The sequence below is a fragment of the Corapipo altera genome, unplaced genomic scaffold, assembly GCF_003945725.1.
Source record: "Corapipo altera isolate COAL_440 unplaced genomic scaffold, ASM394572v1 67, whole genome shotgun sequence".
In the NCBI taxonomy this organism is placed as follows: Eukaryota; Metazoa; Chordata; class Aves; order Passeriformes; family Pipridae; genus Corapipo; species Corapipo altera.
Window position 1 is genome coordinate 5,442,896 of NW_020884906.1, and position 24,548 is coordinate 5,467,443.

At 44.6% G+C, this 24,548-nt stretch overlaps 2 protein-coding genes across 3 annotated transcripts in view; both read left to right on the plus strand.

Moving 5' to 3' along the window:
- On the plus strand, positions 1–606 carry LOC113951384 (basic proline-rich protein-like). The gene has a single exon (XM_027652316.1). The coding sequence runs from the start codon at positions 1–3 to the stop codon at positions 604–606; it is 606 nt and encodes a 201-aa protein (XP_027508117.1).
- A 4,147-nt stretch (positions 607–4,753) lies between these two features.
- Positions 4,754–24,548, plus strand: part of SBNO1 (strawberry notch homolog 1) — a 32,720-nt gene continuing 12,925 nt past the window's right edge. Inside the window, exons 1-16 of one of the 2 annotated variants that reach the window (XM_027651950.1) lie at positions 4,754–4,888; positions 11,124–11,257; positions 11,706–11,810; positions 12,903–13,212; positions 15,265–15,365; positions 16,491–16,587; positions 17,669–17,829; positions 18,794–18,927; positions 19,075–19,165; positions 20,100–20,261; positions 20,782–20,917; positions 20,994–21,099; positions 22,320–22,473; positions 23,140–23,322; positions 23,523–23,620; positions 24,289–24,440. In XM_027651950.1, coding sequence (XP_027507751.1) covers positions 11,126–11,257; positions 11,706–11,810; positions 12,903–13,212; positions 15,265–15,365; positions 16,491–16,587; positions 17,669–17,829; positions 18,794–18,927; positions 19,075–19,165; positions 20,100–20,261; positions 20,782–20,917; positions 20,994–21,099; positions 22,320–22,473; positions 23,140–23,322; positions 23,523–23,620; positions 24,289–24,440 — 2,122 coding nt within the window. In that variant the 5' untranslated portion in view covers positions 4,754–4,888; positions 11,124–11,125. Of the gene's footprint in view, positions 4,889–5,369; positions 5,744–11,123; positions 11,258–11,705; positions 11,811–12,902; positions 13,213–15,264; positions 15,366–16,490; positions 16,588–17,668; positions 17,830–18,793; positions 18,928–19,074; positions 19,166–20,099; positions 20,262–20,781; positions 20,918–20,993; positions 21,100–22,319; positions 22,474–23,139; positions 23,323–23,522; positions 23,621–24,288; positions 24,441–24,548 lie in introns of those variants that run through there. The other variant, XM_027651951.1, reaches the window with a different exon arrangement.

Consider the following 24,548-nt stretch of genomic DNA (forward strand, 5'->3'; position numbering starts at 1 on the left):
ATGCGGCAGGGCGAGCCGCGGCGGCCCAGCCCCTTCCCGACGAGCTGCGCACACCGCGCGGGGGAGGAGTCCCGCCGGCCCCGGCGCCCCGCGCCTCCCGGGAGGAGCTTCCGCGCCGCGGAGATGCCCCGCGCCGCGCGGCCCCCGCCCCGCGCCCGCCGCGCCCTGGGCCCGCTCCCGCTCCGCTCGCCCCCGCTCCGCCCCGCGCACCTCCGGCCATGGCGGCGGCGGCGGCCCCGCAGCCCCGCGCCGGGCGGGCCCCGCTGTCCCCGCGGGGCGGTTGGCGGCGGCGGCCCGGACTCCGCGGGGAGACGCCGCGCTGCCCCGGCAACCCCATTGGCCCAACCGCCTGCCGATCACCCGCCCCGCGCCTCTGATTGGCGCGCGGAGCCGCGGCCCGCCCTCTCCCTGTCACCCCGCGGTGGCGGGAGCTCCCGGGAACGGGGTTTGAACGCGCGTTCCCCGGGCGCTGATTGGTCCGCACGGAGAGCACGCGGCGCTCTGATTGGCAGCCCCGCGGGGAACGCCCCGCCCCCGGCCGGGCCGCGCCACGTGCGTTGGATCGAGCGGGAGCAGCGGGACCCGGACCCGGCGGGCCGGGGGTGAGTCCTGTCCTGGACCTCCCCGGAACCCCCGTCCCGTCCGGTCTGACCGGGCACCGGCACCTCCTGCAGCGACCCCGCCAGCGCCTCCTCCCTCCTGCGCCTCTCCGGGTACACACAGCTCCCGCCACCTCGCAGCGGGGATCCGGGGGACCCCTATTCCCGGCGGGATTGTAAAACTGCTCTCTGAAATTATTAGGCTGCTTTACGCAATTTCTGTCTTAAATCGCTCTGTTTGAAATTTAAGTCTATTCATTCCATCTTCAAAAATTGCCTGGAGAGCAGATAATACTCAAGTGTCGCATCAAAGCTCTTCCCGTGTCGTCTCCTACTCCATAAGGAGGGCACCTAAAGCTTGGCAAAACCACAAGGTGGGACATCAACGGAGCCGCCCCCATCACCAGGAGAACTGGAACAGCCTCCAGCATCGATGCCCTGGTCAGAAGCTGCCAGCAGGACCAGTGTGAACACTTGGAAATTAGGAAAGTGCAAATGCAATGAGTAACACAGCAATGAGGCAAGAGCACACACGGATCAGGGATCTGGATGGATGTCAAGTGGATGCCATCATGGAAATCAGGATATTACCACTTTCGTGCTCCATGAAAAGTAGAACAACTACGTTGAGCAACAACAGATGACTATTGTTTCTTCTTATCTGTCTCAACCCTTCTCTAACAGCACCTGTGTGTGCTCAGGACACGGGGTGGTGGCACAGGAGCTGCCCCAAGTGTTATCACCACAGGGGTGGCCTCCCACCCAACGCTTATCTGCAGCCACAGGCTGCTGCTTGTCTCTTGGGCATTCCCACAGTGACATAATCTGCTGGTTTGGGATGGTGATACACCTGAAAACTCTCCTTTTCCCTGAGAACAGAAAAAAACCCTGTCAACTTCAGCAAGAACTGCCCAGAGGGGGCCTCATTCTTCCTGGGCTGTCAATCTGCAGTTGGGGGCTCACAAAACAGGAATGTGGTGTGACTGCACAGGAGGCACTCAGAGAGACAAACAACCCCAGGTCTCAATGGGCTCTGTCATTTGTTACATCTCTGTCTTCCCTAACATATGAGTTTTACAGAAGGGCAACCAAAACACATCAGGTGTTTCCCTGTTGACATCCACTGGGCATCGTGTCCATGACCATCCATGTCCATTGTGCTCCTCCATCAAGGCAGGTCTTCCAAGCTCTCCACAAAAACACCAGTGCAGACACTGCTCGCGTTTTTCCACCCCAATTAATGCTCTTCTTATCTTGGATGCAACTGGAAAAAATCTTCATCAATTACTAATGATGATTTCCTTCTGCAGTAATTGAGGAACATTGTTCCTAATATCTTGGGAGACATCCTCACTGTGGTTTTGCTCAGCTTTTGGATTTTTTTTATATTTATTTTATATATCTATATATATAATATATGTATATTAAACAAAGCAACCGAATTGGCATCGAAGCCACGCGGGCCACCAGCAGAGGGCAAAGGAAGCCAAGGAATTCTCTTCCCCAGAGCAACAAAGAAAACAACGTCATCTCTAACTGGCCTGTGCTCCCGGCGCGGTGGGATCGCACCGTGAATTAGCAAAACACGTTGGCTTTGCTGCAAGGAGCTGCGACCAAACGCCAGCGCCGAGGGGAAGTTAAAACGTTCCATACAGAGCCCGAAAGAGACGCGTCTGATCGGAGCCGCCCGTCCCCGGGACTCAGGACAGCACATGGGAGAGCGCTGCCGATCCCTGAGCTCCAGAGGGAGCAGCGCGACTCCCACGAGAGCCAGAGCTAAAACCCAGTGACCTAAATATTCTCTCCCGTAGTGCCGCATGAGCAGCTCCCGGGAGCACCACGTTTTACTGCGGAAATGTGAAATTGTTTTGTGGGGGAAGGGAAGGACGAGCGAACGAGGCGTTGATTTGCTCAGAAAGGATAAATCCCCTCACTCTGTATGAATGCTTCACCCGGTTTAAAAAAATCTCGTTTTTTAAGATTGGTTGCCTTTGAAATCACACTTTCAATTTCTTTCAGACATACCAACAAGATGCTTGTTAGATATTCCCACGTGAGAGCAAGTTCTCACACAGCACCAGTCATATTTGCAGTTGAATAAACATGACAGCATTTGCACAAATTTCTCTTTCACAAGATGAAATCCCCACAACTTGTGCTTCAGACCCTGGAAATCAAGTGAAAACAATGCCCCGAGAGTACCTGCTGGGAGTTACATTAAGTAACATTATTTTACAAAGTCATATAGTGAAACGCCAATAGGTGCTAACTGCATTTCACAGGTTATAAAATAAAAATACACTCAGAATAAAATGTACCAATTATAAAAAATATCATCCCTGACTAAAAGGTGCAGTGAGATCTGTGAATTATGTGCACAATCCTCTGAAACAGGGTCGTGCAGACAGCTCTGTGTGTGCTAATTCCACACTGCCAATGGAAAGCAGCATTTTCACCAGTGGGATTTACTCACCTCTCCCAGCCGAGGATGATCACAAACTCTGCTCACAGGCCTCACGGGGAACTCTCTTTTCAACTCAAGACATCAAACCCCTCACTTTCTTGTCATGACTGAGCAGAGCTGTTGAGATTTAATGTTCCTTTCAGCACACTTGAGCTGTACTTCATCCTGCCTTCCTCTGAAGTGTGGAGAGGGCAATAACCAAAATAAAAGCTGCCATTTCAGTTGTTCTTCTCATCTCTGGCCACACTTCTGGCGTCTTTTTCTCCATCCAAAGCATCACTGATCAATCTGAATTACTTAAGTCAGTTTAATTAACATTGCTTTGTCTTTAAATAGCTTAGCCTTAATCTGTCTAATCCTTTATTGGTTATTTTAATCCTTGTTAAGTTTGTCTCATGATAAAATAAGCAAACTTGCATAAAATTTAAATGATCTGTATTGGACATTCTAAGGAATTTCGTGATTGCCCACACTTCATTCATGTCTTGCTTCAATACAGTGTGAAAGTTCTTACAAATTTTCCTATTCTTACACAACTGGGAAAGCATTTTAATGGAAGGTTGTCTCTTTTGGCAAAAAGAGGGCCTATCAGTCTGAGGGCCTCAAGAGTTGAAAAGATCTCTCCAAATGTAAAACTAGCATGAAGTGATCACCGGGTTTCCACTCTGCAGCAGCAAATTTCACATCGGCAGCTTGCGAGATGTTTGAAAGGGGAAACTCCTGTGCCAGCACATCTTCAGGCATGCGGCATTCCCAGGGGGAGGGGGGTCGGCAGGGATGTCCCTCTGTCCTGGGGCAGCCCAGGGAGCTCTTGTGTCCGAACACCGCGGTTGTTGGCCCTGAGGGGACGGTGTGGAGGTGCCCTCAGGGCGGGGCGGCACCGGCCGCACTGGGGGACTAAGAGCCGACTCAGCGCCTTCGCACCAACCGCGGCGGGGCGGGACGGGACGGAGGGGCCGCCTGACGTGAGCAGGGCCGGGGGGAGGCTGAGGTAACACCATTTTCCCCTCACGCAGCAGCTCCCGTACCCGCTCTCGCCATCGCCGCCTCAGGCGGGGGGCGCGCGTACACCCACCTCACGGACACGCGCACGCGCGGTCTCGTCACGCCCCCCCGCCCGTGATGCAGCGAGAAACGCCAAATCTCGCGAGAACGCGCCGCCGCGTTCTCGCCGGCGGCCGCCATCTTGGAGCGGCAGCTGTCACGTGACCGCTCGCAGTCGTTCGCCTCCGCCTTCCCCTCCCCCCCCCACACCCCCTCACCCGCCGGGAACCGGGCCCGGAGCGCCGAGGCTCGACTGCGGGCGGGGCTCGCCCGCGGGGACATCGCTTATTTTAAGGACGGTGGATTCGCCGGGGTTTTTTTATTTTTTTTAGAGGGTGGAGAAACTTGCTGCGTTCGCGTTGCTGGGAGCACGGACCTCCCGTGTCGCGGCATGTCCGGTGGCGAGGGAGAGCGGGCAGCGCGCGGCAGGGCCCGGCGGTGGGAGGCGGGGGGTGAAGGAGGGGGGGGCGGGCGCGAGACGGCGGCGGCGGCCACGTGACCGGGGAGGCCGCGCGGGGGGGGCGGGGAGGGTCACGTGGTGGCGCCGAGCGCGCGCCAGCGGCGGGGCGGTGGCTCGCGGGGTCACGTGGAAGGGGGGAGCGCGCGTGGGGGGGGGGGGGCGGGGCGGGGGTCGGGGGGGGGGGGGGCCCCGGCCCCCCCCCCCCCCTCCCTGTGAGGGGAGGGAGGGCAAAGATGGCGGCCGTGAGTTAGAAAGCGGCGGGCGGCGGGGCCGGCGGCGGACACTTCCAGGAGCCCACGGGAGGACGGAGCGCCACAGAGAGTGAGTCCCGCGCCGCCCTTCGCGCCTGGTGCCGCGCCCGCTCGGCCGCCTCCGGCTGCGCCCCGCGGCCGCCCCGCGGGGTTCTCTCCCCTCAGCCCCTCAGCGCGGCCCGCGGGGGTGTCCGGGGTGGGGGGGGACGCGCCGCGTCGGAAGCGGCGCCGCGTCTCACTCGGCGCCTCAGCCCCGGGGAGGCCGCGCCGCCGCCCCCGCGGGGGTCCCGGCGGGCCGGGGGCGGCCCCAGGGCGGGGGAGACGCCGCCGCCGCCGCCCCGGCCGAGCCCCGGGAGTCCCGCGAACTTCGCGCCCGGGGCCGTGCGGGGGTGGGCGGCGGAGCCCCCCCGGGGTCCCGCGGAGCCCGTTCTGTGGCAGGGGCGGAGGCGGCGGGGGAGTTTGGCCGCCCCCCCGCCCCGCAGAGCCCCCCGCCCGGCCCGCGCCTTTGTGCGCTCCTTGCGCGGCCACCGATTGTCGGGGCTGGCAACGGGGGGATGGGGGGGTTTGATTTATGGAGCCGGAGCGGCTCCGAGAGCCGCCGTGAGACGGAGCCCTCCCGCCCTCCCCCGCGATCGCGGCTCTGCTGGAGGGACGTTCAAAGAGGTGAAGGTCTGGAAACAAAAAAGTCGCGCCTGGGACACGATTACGCAGCCGATTCTGGCCCCAACCCGGAAGTTTATGTCGCGAACACGTGTTGGTGGGAGGGTGGCAGGGCTGCAGCCGCCGACCCTCTGGCCCTCCCGCCGCCTCCCCTGGGGCTTCCCCGCCCGGCAGAGCCCTCCCGGGGCCCCGCAGCCTCAGGGGAGCTGAACCGCAGCGACAGACACGGCCTCAAAGTCCAGGGACTCAAACACAGGTTGCTAGGGTGAGTAATGATTTAACGTAGAAATGCCCCTATAGTCTGAAGGGGAAGAAGCCTTGTGGGTTTTTCTTCCTTGCGGGGTTTTTCTTCTTTTTTTTTTTTTTTAGGTTATTTCTTTATTATTTTTAGCTGACCAAGTTCCACACTGAGTTTGAGAGTGTAAATTGTACTTCCTTCCAGCTACTTATAGGTTGGTTTTAGATATTTGGTATCTCTTACAGATGAGGTCAATTTTTTAAATGCTTAAAAAATACCTCTGAATTGATCTATTAGATAACTGGAAAGCAAGTAAATAAAATTATTGGTGTAACCAAACGACACGATCTAAAGTTAAGAATTAACTCAGTGATAACCTGTTTGGCTTTAGAGTACCAGCACTGTGTCTGGATTAACATTATTTCAATACCTGAGTGTTTTGCAAGCTGCACTCCCTGAAAATTGAAGAACTGTAGTTGATGATGTAAAGCAAAGAATTTATTATGGCAGAAATTGTGTAAGAACATGACATTTGGATTGGTTTTCTGTATCTGCCTTACAGCCACGATGTTCTAGTTGTATGCAATCTTAGTCTTTAGACATAAAACGTGGGCAGTTTGTCTTGTTGTCCAGACAATTTCTTTGCTTTTAGAACTGGCTGAGAGCTGCTCTAAAAGCTATTGGAGCAGGTCAGGGATATAGGGAATGCATTTTTGGTGCTCTGAGGTGCACCTGGAACTGGCTCCCAGGCCAGAACTAAGGAGGGGTTGTAGTGCTCTCATGCTGCTCTTATCTCCTTGACTTTTCACTTCTTAAAAACTTTTGCTACTGGTTAAATTATCACCTCCAGCCATTTAGTCTAAAAGCTGATTTCATGCCAAATCATTGCATTGTAAAGTCTCTTAATATTTGAAGAACTTCTGAATTCCACGTTTTCAAGCAGTGTGTCCTGACTGCTGTAAATTTTGCAGAACAGTCATTAAAGAGCTTTGAGGCAGAGTGTAATCCCACAGCACCCTGAACTATCCCTTGTGTCCTTGCAGGCTTTGACTTTAGAGAGGTAACCAACACTGGAAAGATGGGTAGGATTTTTTCCAGGATTGAGTTAACTTCTGATTTTTGTGAAAACAACCTTGCACATGTAAATGAAACGTTAACTACTGGTCTTGGGGTTAAGGCAGGGAAGGATGAGTGAGTTCAGTAATTAGGGTTTTACTCTTTGATTGGATGGGGACTTGGAAAGGGCCAGGAGGGGTTGGGTTGGTTGGGTTTTTTCTTTTGTTGTTGCCCAGGTTGCCTTCTGGAGCCAAAAGCTGGGAGATGAGCAGAACCCACGTGGATATCCAGAGAATCCTGTTGTGTGGGGTGGGGGGTAACAGTCCTTAAACCTCTGTTGGGAGAGGCTGCAAAGGAAGATGTGAAACTTTCAGGTCATTAATAACTCCCAGTTTAGACTAGCAGGGAGTTTGGGGGGCGTGTCTGTGTTGTCTCTACAACTGCAGTATTTGTGTGATATTTTAAATGGCTTCCGGGTGACATGTATTCCTCAAAAAGCCAGTGGGATAAACCCTTCCAATACAATGAGAGCAGGAGCTGCCAACTCCCTCGGTGTCCCAGGCCAAGCACTAACACCCGAGTTTGCAGCTGGATTCAGGACAGAGCCCAGGTGTCCAGAGGGTTTGGGAATAGCTGTGCCTGGTTGATTGTGCTGTTTGATTTGGACTAACCTGTGATTCTCTAATTGATTATGGTTTTTAAATAAGCACTTCAGGCATACAAGTGTTACAGTGTGTAACTCACAGACCTGAAAATCAGAAACCACTTCATTCTTTGGGATTCAACCATTATCCTTCTCAGGGCAAACAGAGCAGGTTGCTCGACATGTGTTTTAAAATCTTTTTTTTCTTCTTTTTTGTTTTGCTTTTTGTACCAAAGCTAAAATGGAAGGAAGGAGAGAGCCAGGTTGGCATGGATACATGACATAGTATTAAACATGACATTCTGGTTTTGTGTCTTTAAATCAGAAATTATTTACATAATACCAAACAGTGGTAGCAAAACTGTCTTTTTATCAAAGTTCTAGGCTGTATTCTTCAGCAGAAGAGAACCTTATAGAAATGCCTGGTGTGTTCTGGTAGCACTTCTTGAAATGGCAGCAATTTACATTTTTTCTTAATACAAAGAAAATAATTGAGAAACTACTGCTGTTGACATTTTATACATATTTTTTTTTTAGTTTTATTTCATAGGTTGATTTTTGCTCAGTGACATTGAACAACCTCACTAAACATAGACAATCTTATCTGCAAGATTCTGCACACTCAAAACAGTTCTTGGAGTGATGAAATGCTGAGGGAACAGCTTGTAATATTCACAACTTTTTAATAAGTATTTTCTTTTGGAGATTTTGAAGATGTGGCAAACAGGTCCTTATATAGTATTGCCAAGGCTGAGCTGCAGAGCTTGATAAAGTCACTTTTCACTTAACTGAGGAGCCTCCTACCTTGCAAGATTATGGAGCTGTTTCAGCCTGATAATGTTTTAGGCTTAACCAGCATGTGTTACAGAAAATAAACTCAGCTACCACAATGCAGCTTCTCCTGTATTTTTCTCCTCATTTAATTTCCTTGCTAAATTAAAACAGGGAGGGTGGGCAGCAGTGGGGCTTGGAAGTTACACAAAGCCTAAAATTGGTGCTAAGTATTCAGTGACTTTTAATGTAAAAATTCTGGAAGTTCAGAATTCCTTTTGTTCCAAACAATGCAGCTTTGTTCCTGGTGTACAGAAACAAAATAACTGAAACTAGTCAAACTTCCATTGTCCAAACTGACAGACAAACAATTGCAGTTGTTTTACTGAACTTTTTGCTGGATTGTGAGCAACTACAAATTTTTAAGACTTAAAATTGGGGTTATCATGAGAGAGATGCAGCTGGGGGATTTCTCAGTGCCGAGGGATGCCTCTGAACTGGAGATACCCTGGAGTTGTAGAAATTGTTTTGCTGGTTCCCCTCACCAGTCATCTAGTGAAAACTTGGAAATAAGGAGTTAAAGCATTGCTTCTGAACTCTGTGAAACTGTCTTAGGATATCTGAGCCATCATGGTTTTCAAGGTTAAAAAGGTGGAGTTCAGTGTCATCATGGATATGTTAAACTTGACTTAAAAGAGACTTGATGGGTGGTGACACCATTTTAGGATGGCTGGGGCAGATGTGTTTGTGTGGTGTTGGTGGGAGGGTTTTTTTCTAGCCTTGGTTTTGTTTTGAGTCTCAACTTCATAGAAAGGCCTTTCCTTTGTACATTGTGAGAGTAGACTAGAAGTCATCTGGAGTAATTTTTTTTCTCTTAGTTTTCTTGAAGTAAACAACCCCAAGCTTCTGACTTTCTGTGCCTCTATTCAGTACAGCCACTTATCTCTCAACCAAGTTTTAGTCATCTGTCTTTAGAGATCAAAACTCCATCCAGGCCAAAGAATGACACAAGTGACACTTTCTTCTGTTGGACACTGAAAGATTTCAGTTTATTCCTCCTTTGAGCACTTTGTCTAAGGGTGTTCATGCCTCTTCCTAATGGATACTGTAAAGTTATGATTGTAGAGTGTTTTGGAGCTTCTGTTTGATGGGGTGACTTGTGTGAATTCCCCTTCTGTGGAGAAATTCACCTTTGGTGGCTGCCCTGAGTTCTGAACACCAAAATTACTGATAAGCAAAAACTTCCTCTGCACACTTGAGCCTTTCTCCCCTCACCGGTTTCCAGTTAGTAAACAATGCTGTGAGTGTCTAAACTTAGATGGGATGGTCACTGGTAGGATTTTAGCCTGAGGAAAATGAAGGCTTTATCTTACCCCATTAATGTATATAATCCCCTTTTTTGAGATGGGAACTTCAGTCATTCTGAAAGGTGAAGCTGAATGTCAGTTCTTAATCGTTTTTCTCAACCAGTTCAGGCTTCCAGGAGACAGGCTGGTGGGTTCGTTAAATCTCCTAGGTGTCTTAATGTTTCTTAATGTCTTCTGTACCTGGTAACTACAAACCGGGCTATTCTGCCAATTTGTCTGATCACCTGAAATGCCTTTAAAAACAAAGAGTCTGGTTCTGACAAGTGGTGTTTGATGGGGTTGTGTGTGGTCAGTAGCAGTCCTGCCAAATGTTTGTTACTTAGATACTCTTTTGGGTATCTTTAAATGTTTGCTTAAAAGTGTATCTTCCCCTTGTCCCAGTACCTCAGATCCACTGTTTCACTTGTGGTGCCATCATCTTGGTGTGAACCCACTGCAGGAAGGTTTCTCCCTGCCATTGGACAGACTAAAACTAAGAAGAATAAGAATTAAGTGCCCCAGGCTTAACTTATTACAAGAATTACCTGTTCTGCCAAAGGTGCTGAGGAATATGTGTGACCAGCCAGCTGGATGTGCTGAGCTGTGCCTGTACAAAGGAGAAGCAAGGGAATGCTGTTCAGGAGACTTGGGAAGGAGTATCTAAAATGCCAACAAATATTCTTGTCCTCTTACCTGCTTTAGAGTAGGTGTTTGGCTTCGGTGGGTTTTGTTTTTTGTTACCAGTGGGTGTAAAGGGGGTGTGGAGAGTAAGTGAACTGAAGACCTACTTGAGGTGTATCTTAACCTGTAAAGGCAGCAGCTCAAGTTCTGTGGAATCATTTAATTTTTGTCTTAATGCTCAGGCAGGGTTTCTTTCTTAAGCAAGTGAAGCACGTTATCTTCCTTCTTCATCTTTAAACATGGACTATTTGGCTTTTTAATAAGTTTTTACACTGTCTAGAATAGCTTTTTGAAATTAATTTTGCTCGTCCTCCACATAAAGGAGCCTGTGACCTGCTGGTGGTGTCCTATTTAATATATAGTTACACACTATCATAGTGGCACGTTTGCTCTTTCCACCACGCCAAACAAAATTTCTCCAGTGAATGAATGTAACCTAATGTAGCAGCAAGCAAGAAGTAAAAGCTTTCCTTAAACTCTTTATCACTAACTTGTTACAAGATAAAGTAAATGAGGTTTAATTGTGCTTCCCTCCTGCCGTTGCTTCGCTGACAAAGACAGTTCATTAGCATAACACAGTCTCACCATTTCTGCTTTTGGTGTGTCTTGTGATGCTTGAAAATGAAGTGCAACAAAGACTAGAAAAGGTGGGGTTTTTAAGTTTATGGCCATGATAACATTGTAGTAAACTGTTTAATTCTTCCTGCTTGTAAATGTGGTGGGTATATTAAAAATATTATTGAAAACAAAACAGAGGAAAAACCTACAAACAAAAGAACCAGCAGATCTAGAAAGTGAAACTCTGTGTACAAGAGGCTGCACCTAAATCCGGGAAAGGGAGTGCTGTGAGAAAATAGATCAAAATTAAATGTAACTTGTATTTACACTTCTGTTTCTTTTTTCTTTTCAGAGATGGTGGAGCCAGGACAAGATCTGTTGCTTGCTGCTTTGAGTGAGAGTGGAATCAGTCCAAATGATCTCTTTGATATTGACTCTCCGGACGTGGTTCTTGCAAATCCAGCACCAACTCCAGCTGTTCAGCAGGTTAAAACAAGAACAGGGGTTTGCTAGAGGACATGAGAGCTTGGGCTTGGTGTGTTGGGAGGGGTGGGGAGGGTGGTGTTCACAGCAAATGCTTGAAGAATGTGGAGTTTTCGTGAACTTCTTGTTTCACAGTCCTGAGTTGGGAAAATTACTTGCTAATAATTTTAAACCTTTATACAGAAAAGCAATTTGAAACACCTCAGGTCAGTACAAACATAAATAAGCTTAACTTCTGGACATGAGGTGGGGGATGCTGTCACGTGTGAGAAGTTTTCTGTCACTGGAGTCTGGCTTCTCTACTATAAAATGCACAAAAACTGTAACACAATACTGGGTTTAAGCTCCAAGATAGCCTTCAATCTGCCAGATTGTAACAGTTTCAGCCTGGGAACAGAAACCTTGAGGTTTTATTCCTGCTAACTTGTTTCCTGATGCTTTGTTTCTGCAGTCAGTACCTCTTAGTGCCTTAGAACTGGGCCTGGAGGCTGAGGCTGCAGCTGCTGTGAAACAAGAACCAGAGACTGTTTCTACTCCAGCCTTATTAAATGTTCGGGTAAGAACTGGTGCTCCAGGATTTGTGTGTGTGGTGTGGTGGGTTCACCTGGGCTGGACATCAGGTGCCCACTAAGCTCCTTTATCACTCCCCCTCCTCAGCTGGACAAAGGCTGAAAACGTGGGGTGAAGGGCTCCTGGGTTGAGACAGGGACAGGGAGATCAGCAATTTGTCTTGGGCAGACCAGCCTCAGCTTGGGGAAATGAATTTATTGCCAGCTAACAATGGAGTAGGATAATGAGAAAGAAGAACAAATCTAAAAATACCTTCCCTCCACTCCTCCCTTTGTCCTGGGCTCAACTTCAATCCTGACATCATCCTATGTTGTCTTTGCTGCTCCTCGTTCCTCGTGCTTCTCCTCTGCTTCTGCAACTCCTTCACAAACTTTCCAAATGTGGGTCCTTCCCATGGGCTGCAGTTCTTCATGAGCTGCTCCAGCTGTGTCTCCTGCATGGCCACAGATCCTGCCAGAAAACCTGTTCTGGGATGGACTCCTCTCCATGGGGTCACATCCACCTGCCCTGGCAGGGGGTCCTCTGTGGGCTGCAGGTGGATCTCTGCTCCACTGTCACCTCTGTGGGCTGCAGGTGGATCTCTGCTCCACTGTCACCTCTGTGGGCTGCAGGTGGATCTCTGCTCCACTGTCACCTCTGTGGGCTGCAGACAGACATCCTGCCTCACTGTGGGCTCCAGGGGAATCCCTGCTCCAGCACCTGGAGCACCTCCTCCCTCTCCTTCTCTGACCTTGGTGCCTGCAGTTTATGTATTGGGAATTCTCTTTAGCTCAGGGTTCCTGTATCTGTAGTAGTCATGTCTTGTACCTGGGTGATGAATCCTTCATCTTGTTTTTTATTTTCCTTACCTTAAAATAACATTTAAAAATAACTTTCCTAAATATGTGCAACAATGTATTGAAAGATGCTTCTTGCAGCACAAGATAATTACTCTGGCATCTTCAGCATGTTATTTGAAGTCATTTCTTATTACAAGTGTCTTCTAAAACCTGGTGTCTCCTGTTGATGAAAGGCTAATAAAGTCTACTTGGGTTTTTTTTACTGTTTTCTGAAAATCCCCCTGGTTCTTTGTTGCCAGCAACCACCATCCACCACAACCTTTGTGCTGAATCAAATAAATCAGCTTCCAACCTTGGGGACTACAATTGTGATGACAAAAACGACGCCTGTCACCACCACCAGACAGACCATCACTGTAGCCAAGATCATCCAGACCAGCACAACCACCCGGCCCTCGGTGGCAGCACCAGCAGTAAGAAATGCCTTGACCACTGCACCTTCCAAGGACCAGATTCAGCTGAAAGATCTGCTCAAGAATAATAGTCTTAATGAACTCATGAAACTGAAGCCACCTCCTAATATTGCCCAACCAGTAGCAACAGCAGCAAGTGAGTTTTCTTCTTTTTTTTTCACCATTACAGTATTTTAAATAGTAAAATAATGATCTTTGCACATCTTGGATTTTCACTGATTAGTACAATACCACGAAGTGATTGAGAAAAACTGATAAAATTCATTCTGACTTTAATAGTGTTCAATTCAGTAGTATAAAATAACAGGCTTCTTAAAAAATTAAGCTCTTGATTTACTTCATGGAATGAGGAAAATGACATTTTTGATTGCAGCTGGAAAATTGGTAAAATTAATCTATGAGCATTACTGGAATCAATTAAGTGTCTTATTGGAGTCTGCATCAGTTCCTGTTGTACTGTGTACTTGCTGTGCAGCTGTAACAAACTAGTACCTTGTTTGGCATCTTCCAAACTAAATTTGTAGTACATGCTACAAATGGTGCTCCTGGGATAAGGTGTTTCTGTAAAGTGTCTCCTGCAAAAGAAAAATCTGTCCCTCTGTTTCACTGAAGGCATCAGATCTATTGTTTAAAAACTTAAGTCCTTAAAAACTTGCTGTTCATTTTCATGTCACCTCTGAAATGTTGTGTTAACTTAAATGCCACAACTATTTCGTTACCACACTCCCAATCTTCATTTTATGATTCCTTTCATAATACTTCCTTGTATGTTATTTCTAACATGTGCTCAACTTAATATAAGGGAAAAACTGCATGTGTGTGAAATTCTGATTTAATTCTTTCCTGTTACTCTAATTTCAGCATGAGGTCAGACTAGTTAGTTAGAAAATATCTTTATTGCTGTTGTTTTTCTGTAAGGTACACAGGCTTTTTCTGGGTTTCTTTATTTTCATTGTGTCTGAAATGAGCTTTGCTGATTTTATAGGTGTGGTTGGCATAACCTATTTTCTGTCTGCAGATCGAGAGTGCAGTGACTGAGCTGCCTGGGAGGACTGAAACAAAAAGCAGAATGTGCCTCCTCATTTCATTGCCTTCTGTTAGGGAGTGGTTGACAAAACTTTAAGTTCAGACCTTAAATGAAGTTGGGGTGGGGGTAAAGGAGTGAGGAAGAGGAGAGAAGGTTTTACAGGACTGACTTATCCCCTTGGTGCAAAGTGAAAACTCACAGAAGCACAGAATAGGTGACATCAATCCACAAATTGTTATAGTGGCACAGCTGTAGAAAATATTGACTCTGTAGCATCTGTATGAAGTAAAAAGGAGACATGCAACTTCCAGAACTGCATTTCTAATCTTATTTGTGTTCTTATGTTTCTGTAATTTTTTTAATGTTTATTAAAAAAAAAATTTGACAATACTTGTGGCAAATTGAAAGGCAGAGAAGCTCTTGAAAGGAAACGTGGTCTTTTCATATAATTCAGGCAGCAGGAGTTCTAGATTGGAAAATATTAAAAAGTTGAATTATGCAATGTCTTTGAGGAAAATTTTTATTTGTGCAAGTGCTGTAATTGGTTTTTTTGGGCAATTATGCTAAATTTATTACACAATGGAAGCTTGGCAACCCGTTTCAATGTTTTACATATATCCTTGTGTAAATCACTTCTGTTCTGTACTGAGCCCCATTGCCAGTTGCTTCCAAATGTGACTGAGGACAGGGAAGTTAATAAATGGTCTTCTTAAAGGATCCTGTTATAAACTTTAAACAGTTGAGTCCAAAGTGTTGACTTTTTGTTTTACAGAACTAACTGTAGTTTCTTCTAAGGTGGTAAATGCCACCAGACCAGGTAAGTTCATTTCTGTTGAAACTCTGAGCTTTTTGGTTTGTTGTTAAACTTCAAAGGCTCACAAGGTGGAGTAGCTGTAAATCCTGTGTATAGATTTGGTGAAGGTGAAAGATAATTTTTATTAAATATTGAAATATACACAACTGTGAGACACAGTGGCATTGCATGGGGAGGTCCTTCAGTCAAAAGAGTAACAGGATTTAACTCCTTGGACTTGTTACTTTGCTCAGAAGCATTGATTGTGTTGAAGCATTGGTGTGCTACTTGATATTTTAAACTTCTAAATGTTAATTTGAGTTGCTGTTTGGAGGGAATTCCTGTAAACCACAGCTTTCCTTTTGTAGCTGACCTAAGCAATGGTGCAGTGAAGAAGGAGGCTTCCACAAAAGAGGTAGCAAGAATATGGATAAATGACATTAAAATGAGAAGTTTCTCACCCACCGTGGTAAGTGGTACCGATAATTTGCCAAATGAGTGTGTTACTGGCCACAAGCACCTGGGGCCAGTGTCAGGGGTTACTCATCCGTGCCTTGTGTGTGGTGGAATTGTCAAGTGCAGCTGTTTTGTCCAAAAGCTCAGTTTCTCCACTAAAAACTTGGTTAGATGTCTAAAACTAACAGCTGTGTGGAGCAGAGACTACTGAGTAAATGACAATTTCAAGAAATTACTGTTCTTAACAGAACCTCATTGTATGTGTGAAGAAGGGTGTGCTGATTAAAGGTGCTAAGCACATCCCTTGCTCTGGGGTAAGGCTTTTTCTTTTGAAATAACTGTTTTCCAGTGAGGAAAACCAGAGGAGTTCCTCTGGCACAGCTGTCCTTCTGGGCAGTTGGATTGAAGATGTAAATTGAGTATCTTTCAATTTTCTAAATGTAATAAAATTACATTCTGATGCTGTAATTGAGTTTTGGCATCTTCACTGATAGCTGGACTCAGACTGAATTTGGGAAGAGCTGTGCTCCTCAGTCACTGGCATATAGAAGCCTTTTGAGATCACTTTTGTATTAAACATTAATAATTGTGGAAGATGTTTGATTTGTCATCTAGCAAGTACTTTACAAATATTCAAATACTTCCATTGATCAAGGCCACAGTAAAAAATGGGTAACTGTCAGGCTTCAGAGAGTACTGGGTAGAGCTGTGACTATTGTAACTATTCCCCAAAGTTGTAAAATTCCATCATGAGTGTGAAACTGCTCAAGACTTCAGGGGAGTACTTGGAAATTAGGGCTGCTGTGTTTTCAGGACAGTTTTCTTTAAGTCATAGTCTGATTTTAATATGCTGTAAGAGGAGTTCCTTTATAATTCTGCTTATGCAAGTTTGGGGTACTTGATCTCTTTGCAAAGGAGAGGAGGTTCCCTGACTTTGTGTCTCTGAAGGTTTGTTCAGAGTGTGAGGGATCTACATTCCTGTCTGTAGTTTTCCCAGCTATTCCCTAGTTCAGCCAGTCCATGTGTTAAAACACTCAAGTCCAAGTTTGTCCTCATTTCCTTTCTCCTGTTTGTTTTCAGGACATGGAATATTGACAATATGCTGTTTGACTGACAGGACTATTTCTCTCTCTTGCAGAAAGTGCCAGCAGTAAAAGAGGAGGAGGAACCTGAGGAAGAAGATGAAGAAGAAATGGGCCATGCAGAGACTTATGCTGAGTATATGCCAATAAAATGTACGACCTGCTGTTTAGTTACATCAAAAGGCTGAAATGCTTTCAGAGCTAATTTGTTTTGTGATTACTAACAGCAGAAAACAGATAAGTTACTGTCTGAGTCAAGTTAAAAGAACCTAAGTATGTTGTAGGTTTTCCTAGGAAATTTTTTGTCTTCTACAGTGCTTAGTTTTGGAAGATATGTGGATTTTTTTAATAGAAGGGGAATTCTTTAGTGTATCTTTGAGCAGTATTTGTTTCACAGATACTGATGAATCAAGATAGGCATTTTTTTACCTATGTAAAATGCCTTGTGCCTCAGCAGAGGAAATTTTGTGAGGGGATTAAGTGCTCACTGCTACACTTAAAAATCTACTTTGAGTCTTTTGGTGTGAAATCACCCTGAGCACATTCTTCCTGCATTGTTCCTGGCTGACTACTTAGAACTGGTTCTTGGTTGGTTTTCTTTTAAGTGAATCTTTTACTGCTGTTAATTGCCATCTTCTGTTTTTTTCTCTTTTCTCTTTATTGTACCTATTGACAGAAAGCTGTTATCTTGTTTCCTAAGTACATTGTTGACCTGCTGTATAAACAAGGCAACAAATTTTACATGGAGTTTGTAGCTAAACAGTTAATTTTTATTGTCACTGATGAGATCTGTCAGCAATTAAACCATGTCTGTTCTAAATCTTTTCTCCTCTCATTCTGCTTAAAAACAGCACTATATAAATAGAGAGAAGAATGTTGCTTTTGTGATTCTGGCATCCTGAGGCTGCCTCTGGCCTTTTGGGAAGACAAGGTCCAGACTGGTTTTTCTCAAACATGTCAAGTCCCCAAATAATTTAATTTTCTATTAAGTGACTTTTATCTAATTTCATAAAAATTGGGAGAAGGTGGTGAGAAGAGAAAGTATGATTGCAGTTAAAAATTGAGATTAATGTGTTCCTTGGTTTAACACTTGACAGACTGTTGCAATGAAACGTTGTTGACTTCGGACTTTGCAATCACAATTGTAATTTGTTTTGGTGTAAATATAGTAACTTGTGCTGCAGCACCAGAGCTCTGGTTCATGTTTTCATCTTCTCCCTTCCTTTTCACCCAGTAAAAATTGGGCTACGTCATCCTGACCCAGTAGTGGAAACCAGCTCGTTGTCCAGCGTGACTCCTCCTGATGTGTGGTACCAGACATCAATATCTGAAGAAACAATTGATAGTGGCTGGTTGTCAGCTTTGCAACTTGAAGCAATCACTTATGCAGCCCAGGTATGCCAGATATCGGTGCAGCTTAAAAGCTAACAGAGAATTTAAGAAGAAAAACTACTGTCTGACAAGCATAGCTATGTCAGTTTTACAAGGAGATAAAATAATAAGAGCTTAAAGGTCTGAGTTGCATTAGGAGGTGGCAGGTGAGCTTCAGTTCACATAAATGGGAGGTAATACACCTAGGAAAGCTTTTTCTAAATCACTTCCATAATGCTGATCTCCAACTGTCTTAAAACTCAGGAAGAACAAGTTAGTCATTTTTATTTCTCTGAAATAACTTAATGACTGCAGTAGCAGCAGGCTGAGAAACTGAGCCCTGTTTGACGTCACTGGGAGGGGTATGGAGAGCAAGATTGGGTGTTATTTTGCTGCTGAATTACACTTCAGTGTGCCCACAGCAGATGTGTGTGCAGCACTCTGTGTGTTGGAGAGGGAGAGAGTGAAGTTGAACTAAAATTGTCACAGGAGGGAAGTTGCCTCTTGAAAAAAAGACTAATGTGGCTGGGCCACCTGGGGCTGGAGAGGAGAAAAGGGATGGGAGTGAAATATAGGTTTACATAACCAGGAAGTCAGTGATAGCCCACAAAACCGAATGTGGTGAAAGGAGATTTGGTTTAAAATGGGCAGAACGACACTGCTGTCCACAGGCTCTGGATGTCTGGGTCTTGCTGCTGTTAAAAGGCTGTGGAAGTGCTTATTGGGGTGTTAGGAAAAGGCACTGAAAGAATTACACAGATCTGTAGAGCAGTCATAGGTGTGCTGAGGGAAGAAGGGAGAATGGATCACATAAAGCAGTTAAGCTCATATGCTTTCCTTAAATAAAATCCCCTTTTCCTGCTGCCAGGAGTTTGCTTGGACCACTGGTCTTCTCCAATAGGATGTTTCTTATGTTTGCTCATTTCTGACAATCCCCAGTGATGTGTTCTGGAGAATGGGTACAAGTTTTTTGTTCTTTCTCCTACAGCAACATGAAACATTCCTGCCCAATGGAGACAGAGCTGGATTCTTGATAGGTGATGGTGCTGGTGTAGGAAAAGGAAGGACCATAGCTGGAATAATCTATGAAAATTACTTGTTAGGCAGAAAAAGAGCAGTCTGGTAAGTGTGTGAGGATTTGTTAGAGCAGACACTCCAGTGACTGTATGACTTCAATTCAGGGTCATCTGTCTTCTGACAAAAGTTTTAGCAACTGCTTTTTTGAGCTTCTGCTGTACTTACAGAACATGCCTTGTTTTCTGTCCTCAGGTTTAGTGTGTCAAACGATCTGAAATATGATGCTGAAAGAGATTTGAGAGATATTGGAGCAAAAAACATATTGGTTCATTCATTAAACAAGGTGTGGAAACTTTTTACTATGTACAGTTGAGGCAAAGCCTTAGGTACGCTGGTGTGACGGGTTGTGCATGTTGACTGTTTTAAGAGCAAGAATGTACTAATTTCAATAAATGTGCTGTCTAGGCCTTGTTTGACAGGCCTTAATCTTACAAAGAACCACACAGAGCTTTAAGTTAATCATGTAAATAGGCCCCTTGTAGGATTAAGTCTTAGCATGTGCTTTTTTTTAATTACTCTTCAAACCACTACTGACACTGCTAGTAGAGTATTTTCTAGGAAGTTGAAGTATTCTTTAAATCTTTAAAGCTTTGTAGCATTTGATTTTTTGCCTTTCTATCTCTCAGTGCACATTTTAGATGTAATACATTTTGTGTGTAATACTTGAATAATGGACTTGCTCAGTGACTTGTTAAAGCAGAAATGGTGTGAGCAGTTATTTTTGGAGACTGTGCCTCTGCTCAGGATTAGCCACTTAAATTGTAAAGTGTGATTGCTGGTTGAATTCACTGAACTTAAAGTTTGATTTAAGTTATATTTTTGCTTTGTGAGTTCTTAATTTCTAAACTAAAGCTTTAGAAATCATCACTTGTGGTAGCAGCAGTAAATACACTTGAGGTATTGACTTTAAAGGGATACATTGGAACTAAAAGCTCAGTTGTATTTAAATTAAGGAAAGTGTGTAGCCAAAGAATGTGTCTGTTAAGCTCTTGAAGCTTCAGCTCTAGTCTTCCCTAAGTGTGTATTTAAATAAGGCCCTGTATAACCCCTTAACCACATTGCCACGTGCCAGCTGTGCCCTGGATCATGTGGGATATGGGTGGGTCACCATGTTCACACCTCTAAGGTTGAGACCACCAGCATCCCATAATCATCTGGGAGGTGGGATTGAGGAGGGATCTCTTTTGATTAATTTCTGTAATTTCTTTTTATTGCAGTTCAAGTATGGGAAAATCTCTTCCAAACATAATGGAAGCGTGAAGAAAGGTGTCATCTTTGCTACCTATTCTTCTCTTATTGGGGAAAGTCAGTCTGGAGGGAAATACAAAACCAGATTAAAGCAGCTGCTTCACTGGTGTGGTGAAGACTTTGATGGTGTTGTATCCTTTGTCTGGAGTTCAGTTTATTCTAATCAAACTCCTATTTAAACTTAAATCCCTAAAGATAATCATGTATTTGTAGGTGTTGTTCTTTATTTGTTGGCAATCAGTTGTGTGCATGCTCTGACACGAGACTTGAAGTTTTACAAACTATGTGCCAAAAGTGTTATCATTATCTTGTTGCCACACAACTCAGGTACAAGAAGGAAGCTTCTGCTTTTTCTATAACAAGCACATAAGATTCTTAAGCATCATATTTTAATTTTACACTAAAATTCTCTCCAGTGAATTATTAAAAAAAATCGAGTATCAACAGCATTCTCAAGAACTCAAGTGTTGGCCATTGTGTTCTTAAATACTGAACCAGTAGCTAAATGTTTTCCCAAGATTTTTAGTGAAAAAACACTAATGTCTTCTTGAGCCAACGATTTACCTGTTGAAATTAGCAGTTTTTCTTGCCTTCTGTTTGAGATCCTCACTCTAAAAATGTGGGACGAAGTTTTCCTTAATTACAGTTCAGATTGTATTTGATGAGTGTCATAAAGCAAAGAACCTGTGTCCTGTTGGTTCATCCAAACCAACAAAGACAGGTCTGGCCGTACTGGAGCTTCAAAATAAACTTCCCAAAGCCAGGGTTGTTTATGCCAGTGCCACAGGTATGTGCTGCTGGGTTTGCACTCTGTCTCTGTATGTCTTTGCTGGCACTGGTTCAGACTCTGTTCTTCTCCTCAGGTGCATCTGAGCCAAGAAACATGGCATATATGAACCGGCTTGGAATTTGGGGTGAAGGAACTCCCTTTAGGGAATTCAGTGATTTTATTCAGGCTGTTGAAAGAAGGTAATATTTCATTTCAAAGACCTACAGCAGGAACACCCGTAGCTGTGCCTGGCTGTGCTCTGCAGTTCCTTGTGTTCACTCACTCAGTCCTCTGCAGACATGTCCTGTCACACCAAGAACTTTCTAACTCTGGCAGAAATGTACTTTATCTTAGGTGGTGAAAAATAGGATGTTTCTCTTGCTCACAGAAAAATTGGAGGGCTTTAGAAGCTTGTTGGGGCAAAAACCTTAATGTGGATATTAGGAAAGGAAAAGACTTTGCTCCCCATGAAAACACCCTGTGTGTGCTGCCTGCTCAGTGCAGTTGATGGCTCACTGCAGAAGGCCTCTGTTTATGCATCAGCTCAGGCAATTTAATAGGAGGAAATCTCATTCTTGTCCTTACTGGCATAAGAACACAGCTCAGGGAAATTGTGTCTGCTGTGGCAGAGTACTTCATACTTCAGAATGTGTTAATAAAACCAAATGTGAGGGGTCAGAAAACACCACTCCTGCATTTTTTGGTAGGTGAGCATCTTAATATGTTTTGTCTACTTAAAGAATTTTGAACACTTCAGGAAGCTTAGTATGCATTTTATTTACCATCTGCATGATGCATGACTCTTCTAGACTGTGCAAGTGTAGTCTCACTTCATTACTGAGTATGGCTCAAATGAGCAATAATGAAATTACAGCCTCAAGCCTGTAAGTAGCAAAGCTTTGCAGGTGACTTCAGTGCTCTCAAGGTATTGCTAGAGGTGTGTTGCTGCTGAAGAGAACTGAAGTTACCTACTAATTAAATCATTTTCATGCCAGCATAAATTTGAATGGCTTGCTACAGTTTGTATTAATTATTTTAAATCTTCAGTGGAATCTATAAAATTACAATACAAGATTCTGTTAACCTTTGGACCAACTCCATTATCCACGTACAGTTTGTAAGGTGCTGTCTCCTTATGCTTCCTAGGTCATTTGGGGAAAAAAATATAACTTGAGTTTTACCTCTTGGGGTGCACTTAATTCTCACAAGGCAGGGATACAGTTTTATATAAAGGCTAAATTTCACACCCTGTTTGGATGTGTTTAACAAAACAGTACTAATGATTTCAAAAACATATTCCTTCACATTTGTAAGCTCGCTGTTTTCTTCTAGAGCACTTGAGGTTGTGGGTTTGGGTTTTCTTAACAAATCCTTGCTCTTGAAAATTCTAATATGGACTTAATTTGTTCCCTTATTTTAGAGGTGTTGGTGCCATGGAAATAGTTGCTATGGATATGAAGCTGAGAGGAATGTACATAGCAAGGCAGTTGAGCTTTTCAGGTGTAACTTTCAAAATCGACGAAGTTCTGCTTTCACAGGAATATGTTAAAATGTACAATAAATCTGTGAAACTGGTAAGAACCCCTTTCTAAATTTGCTTTCTGTATTGAGTTCTGAGAGGTTGAAGTTGGTTGAAACTTGAATGCTCCTGAAACAGCCTGTTGAGAGATGGGAATGGCATCTCCTTGTGTCTTTTAATGTAAAGATTTCTCCATTTAAGGCTTGGCAAAAGCTGTTAATTTTTGTTCTGAGTCATCAAAGGTGCAGTACCTGCCAAAATCCACTGCCTTCTAGCAGTACTTCAGACACTTTGGTCACTGTTGCCCAAGATAAAGCTGTTCTATTGGTCCTACTTTTGTGCTCCTCTGCCTCCATTTAGGCAAACCAAGGCAGTGGGTTTTTCTCTTCTTGGGATGGTGCTTAGTAATTAATTATGGGCAGTGCTCTCTGCTTTCTTAACCTTAATGTATTAATGGAGAAGCTAGATAATTATAAAACACTGTGTATGTTTGCTCTGGTTGTAATGCAGATGTATCTGCTTTTTATTAAGAGAGTAATTGCTTAATTTACTAAACCATAGCTGGGGTTTTTTTGTGAGCTTTGCTGTCTGATGAGTTTCCTTAAAGTGCAGTGTCACAATACTGTAACTTTAAACTCTCCTGTCTTGATTTGGATATTAAACAATGTATCTCTGAGCCTTGAAATACAACCTGTAAAGGGATTCCCAATGTCTTGTTCAGTGGGTCAGTGCTCGGGAGAGGTTTCAGCAGGCGGCCGATCTCATCGACGCCGAGCAACGCATGAAGAAGTCCATGTGGGGGCAGTTTTGGTCAGCACACCAGAGGTTTTTCAAGTACCTTTGCATAGCCTCCAAGGTGAAGAGGGTGGTGCAGCTTGCTCGGGAGGAAATCAAGAATGGCAAAGTAAGTCGACCAAAACCTATTTTAAAATATTGTTCTTAATTGTAAAGCTATTAAATAATTTTTTATATATATAACGCAAATATTTTCAGCCATGTTTTTGTACTTTATGGTATTGAAGCTATTTAATGAGCAGAAATTCAGGCAAAATAAGCTTGCAGCTCAGACCTAGTGACGGTGTGTGGTGTTCATTTGTCCCTCAGTGTGTTGTCATTGGCCTGCAGTCAACGGGGGAAGCGAGAACATTGGAAGCTTTGGAGGAAGGTGGAGGTGAACTGAATGACTTTGTTTCCACAGCAAAGTAAGACTGAAGTTTTAGAACTGTTCTTTACAAAACTTAACATTCATCTGGTTTTGTGTGTGTGTCACTTGTCCTTTTACGTGTCAAAAGTTCACAGAAAGTTAGGAATCCTTTAGTACTGATGTTCTTTACTGCAACTTCCTGTACCTGAGGTCTGACAGTATTGCTCAGGTGACCCCTCGGTTAGTTCCTAGTTCTTCTGGCATTCCAAAATGCTGTCAGGTGCAAACAGCTCATACTGTTCTACTCAAACTGGGAGGAGGGGAAGACTTGCTGAGTGTGCACTGCATTTAAACCAGAGCAGGTTGCAAACCATGACTTCCTTCTTTGAGATGAGCTAGAGCCAATCCCAAGGCTGCCTTGCTGGAGATCTTAATAAATTAAATTAATCTGTTACTTAAACCAAGCAATAAAAAAATGGCAGTAGCAATACCACTTGCTATCAAAACCAGATTTAGTAGATTTTACGTAACAATGCTGTAAAATAAATGTCTCCTGCTTTTAAGGTGACAAATACAGCAATACAGGTGATAATATTCAGGGTGCTCCTGTGCACTCATAAGGAATCATTCTTCAGAGAACTCAAGCAGTTAAAATGTTACAGCTTTGTATTTTAAATAAATGCAAATTCCACTGAAGAACTCTTTTTTTTTTTTTTTCTTACACAGAGGAGTATTCCAGTCTCTTATTGAAAAGCACTTTCCAGCTCCCGACAGGAAGAAGCTGTTTAGCTTGTTGGGAATTGATTTGACTGCTCAAAGTAACAACAATTCACCCCGAGACAGCCCTTGCAAGGAGAACAAGATAAAGAAACGAAAAGGTAATGCTGATGTTCTTACACTAATGCCACAGTGGAAATAGCAACTTTAGAGCTGCCTAGGAGTGAACTTTGGATAAAATATGGAAATATCTGTACAGTCATTCATGT

Bases quoted from the DNA above. Each gene is read 5' to 3' on its own strand.
- LOC113951384 (XM_027652316.1), top strand. From the start codon at position 1: ATGCGGCAGGGCGAGCCGCGGCGGCCCAGCCCCTTCCCGACGAGCTGC.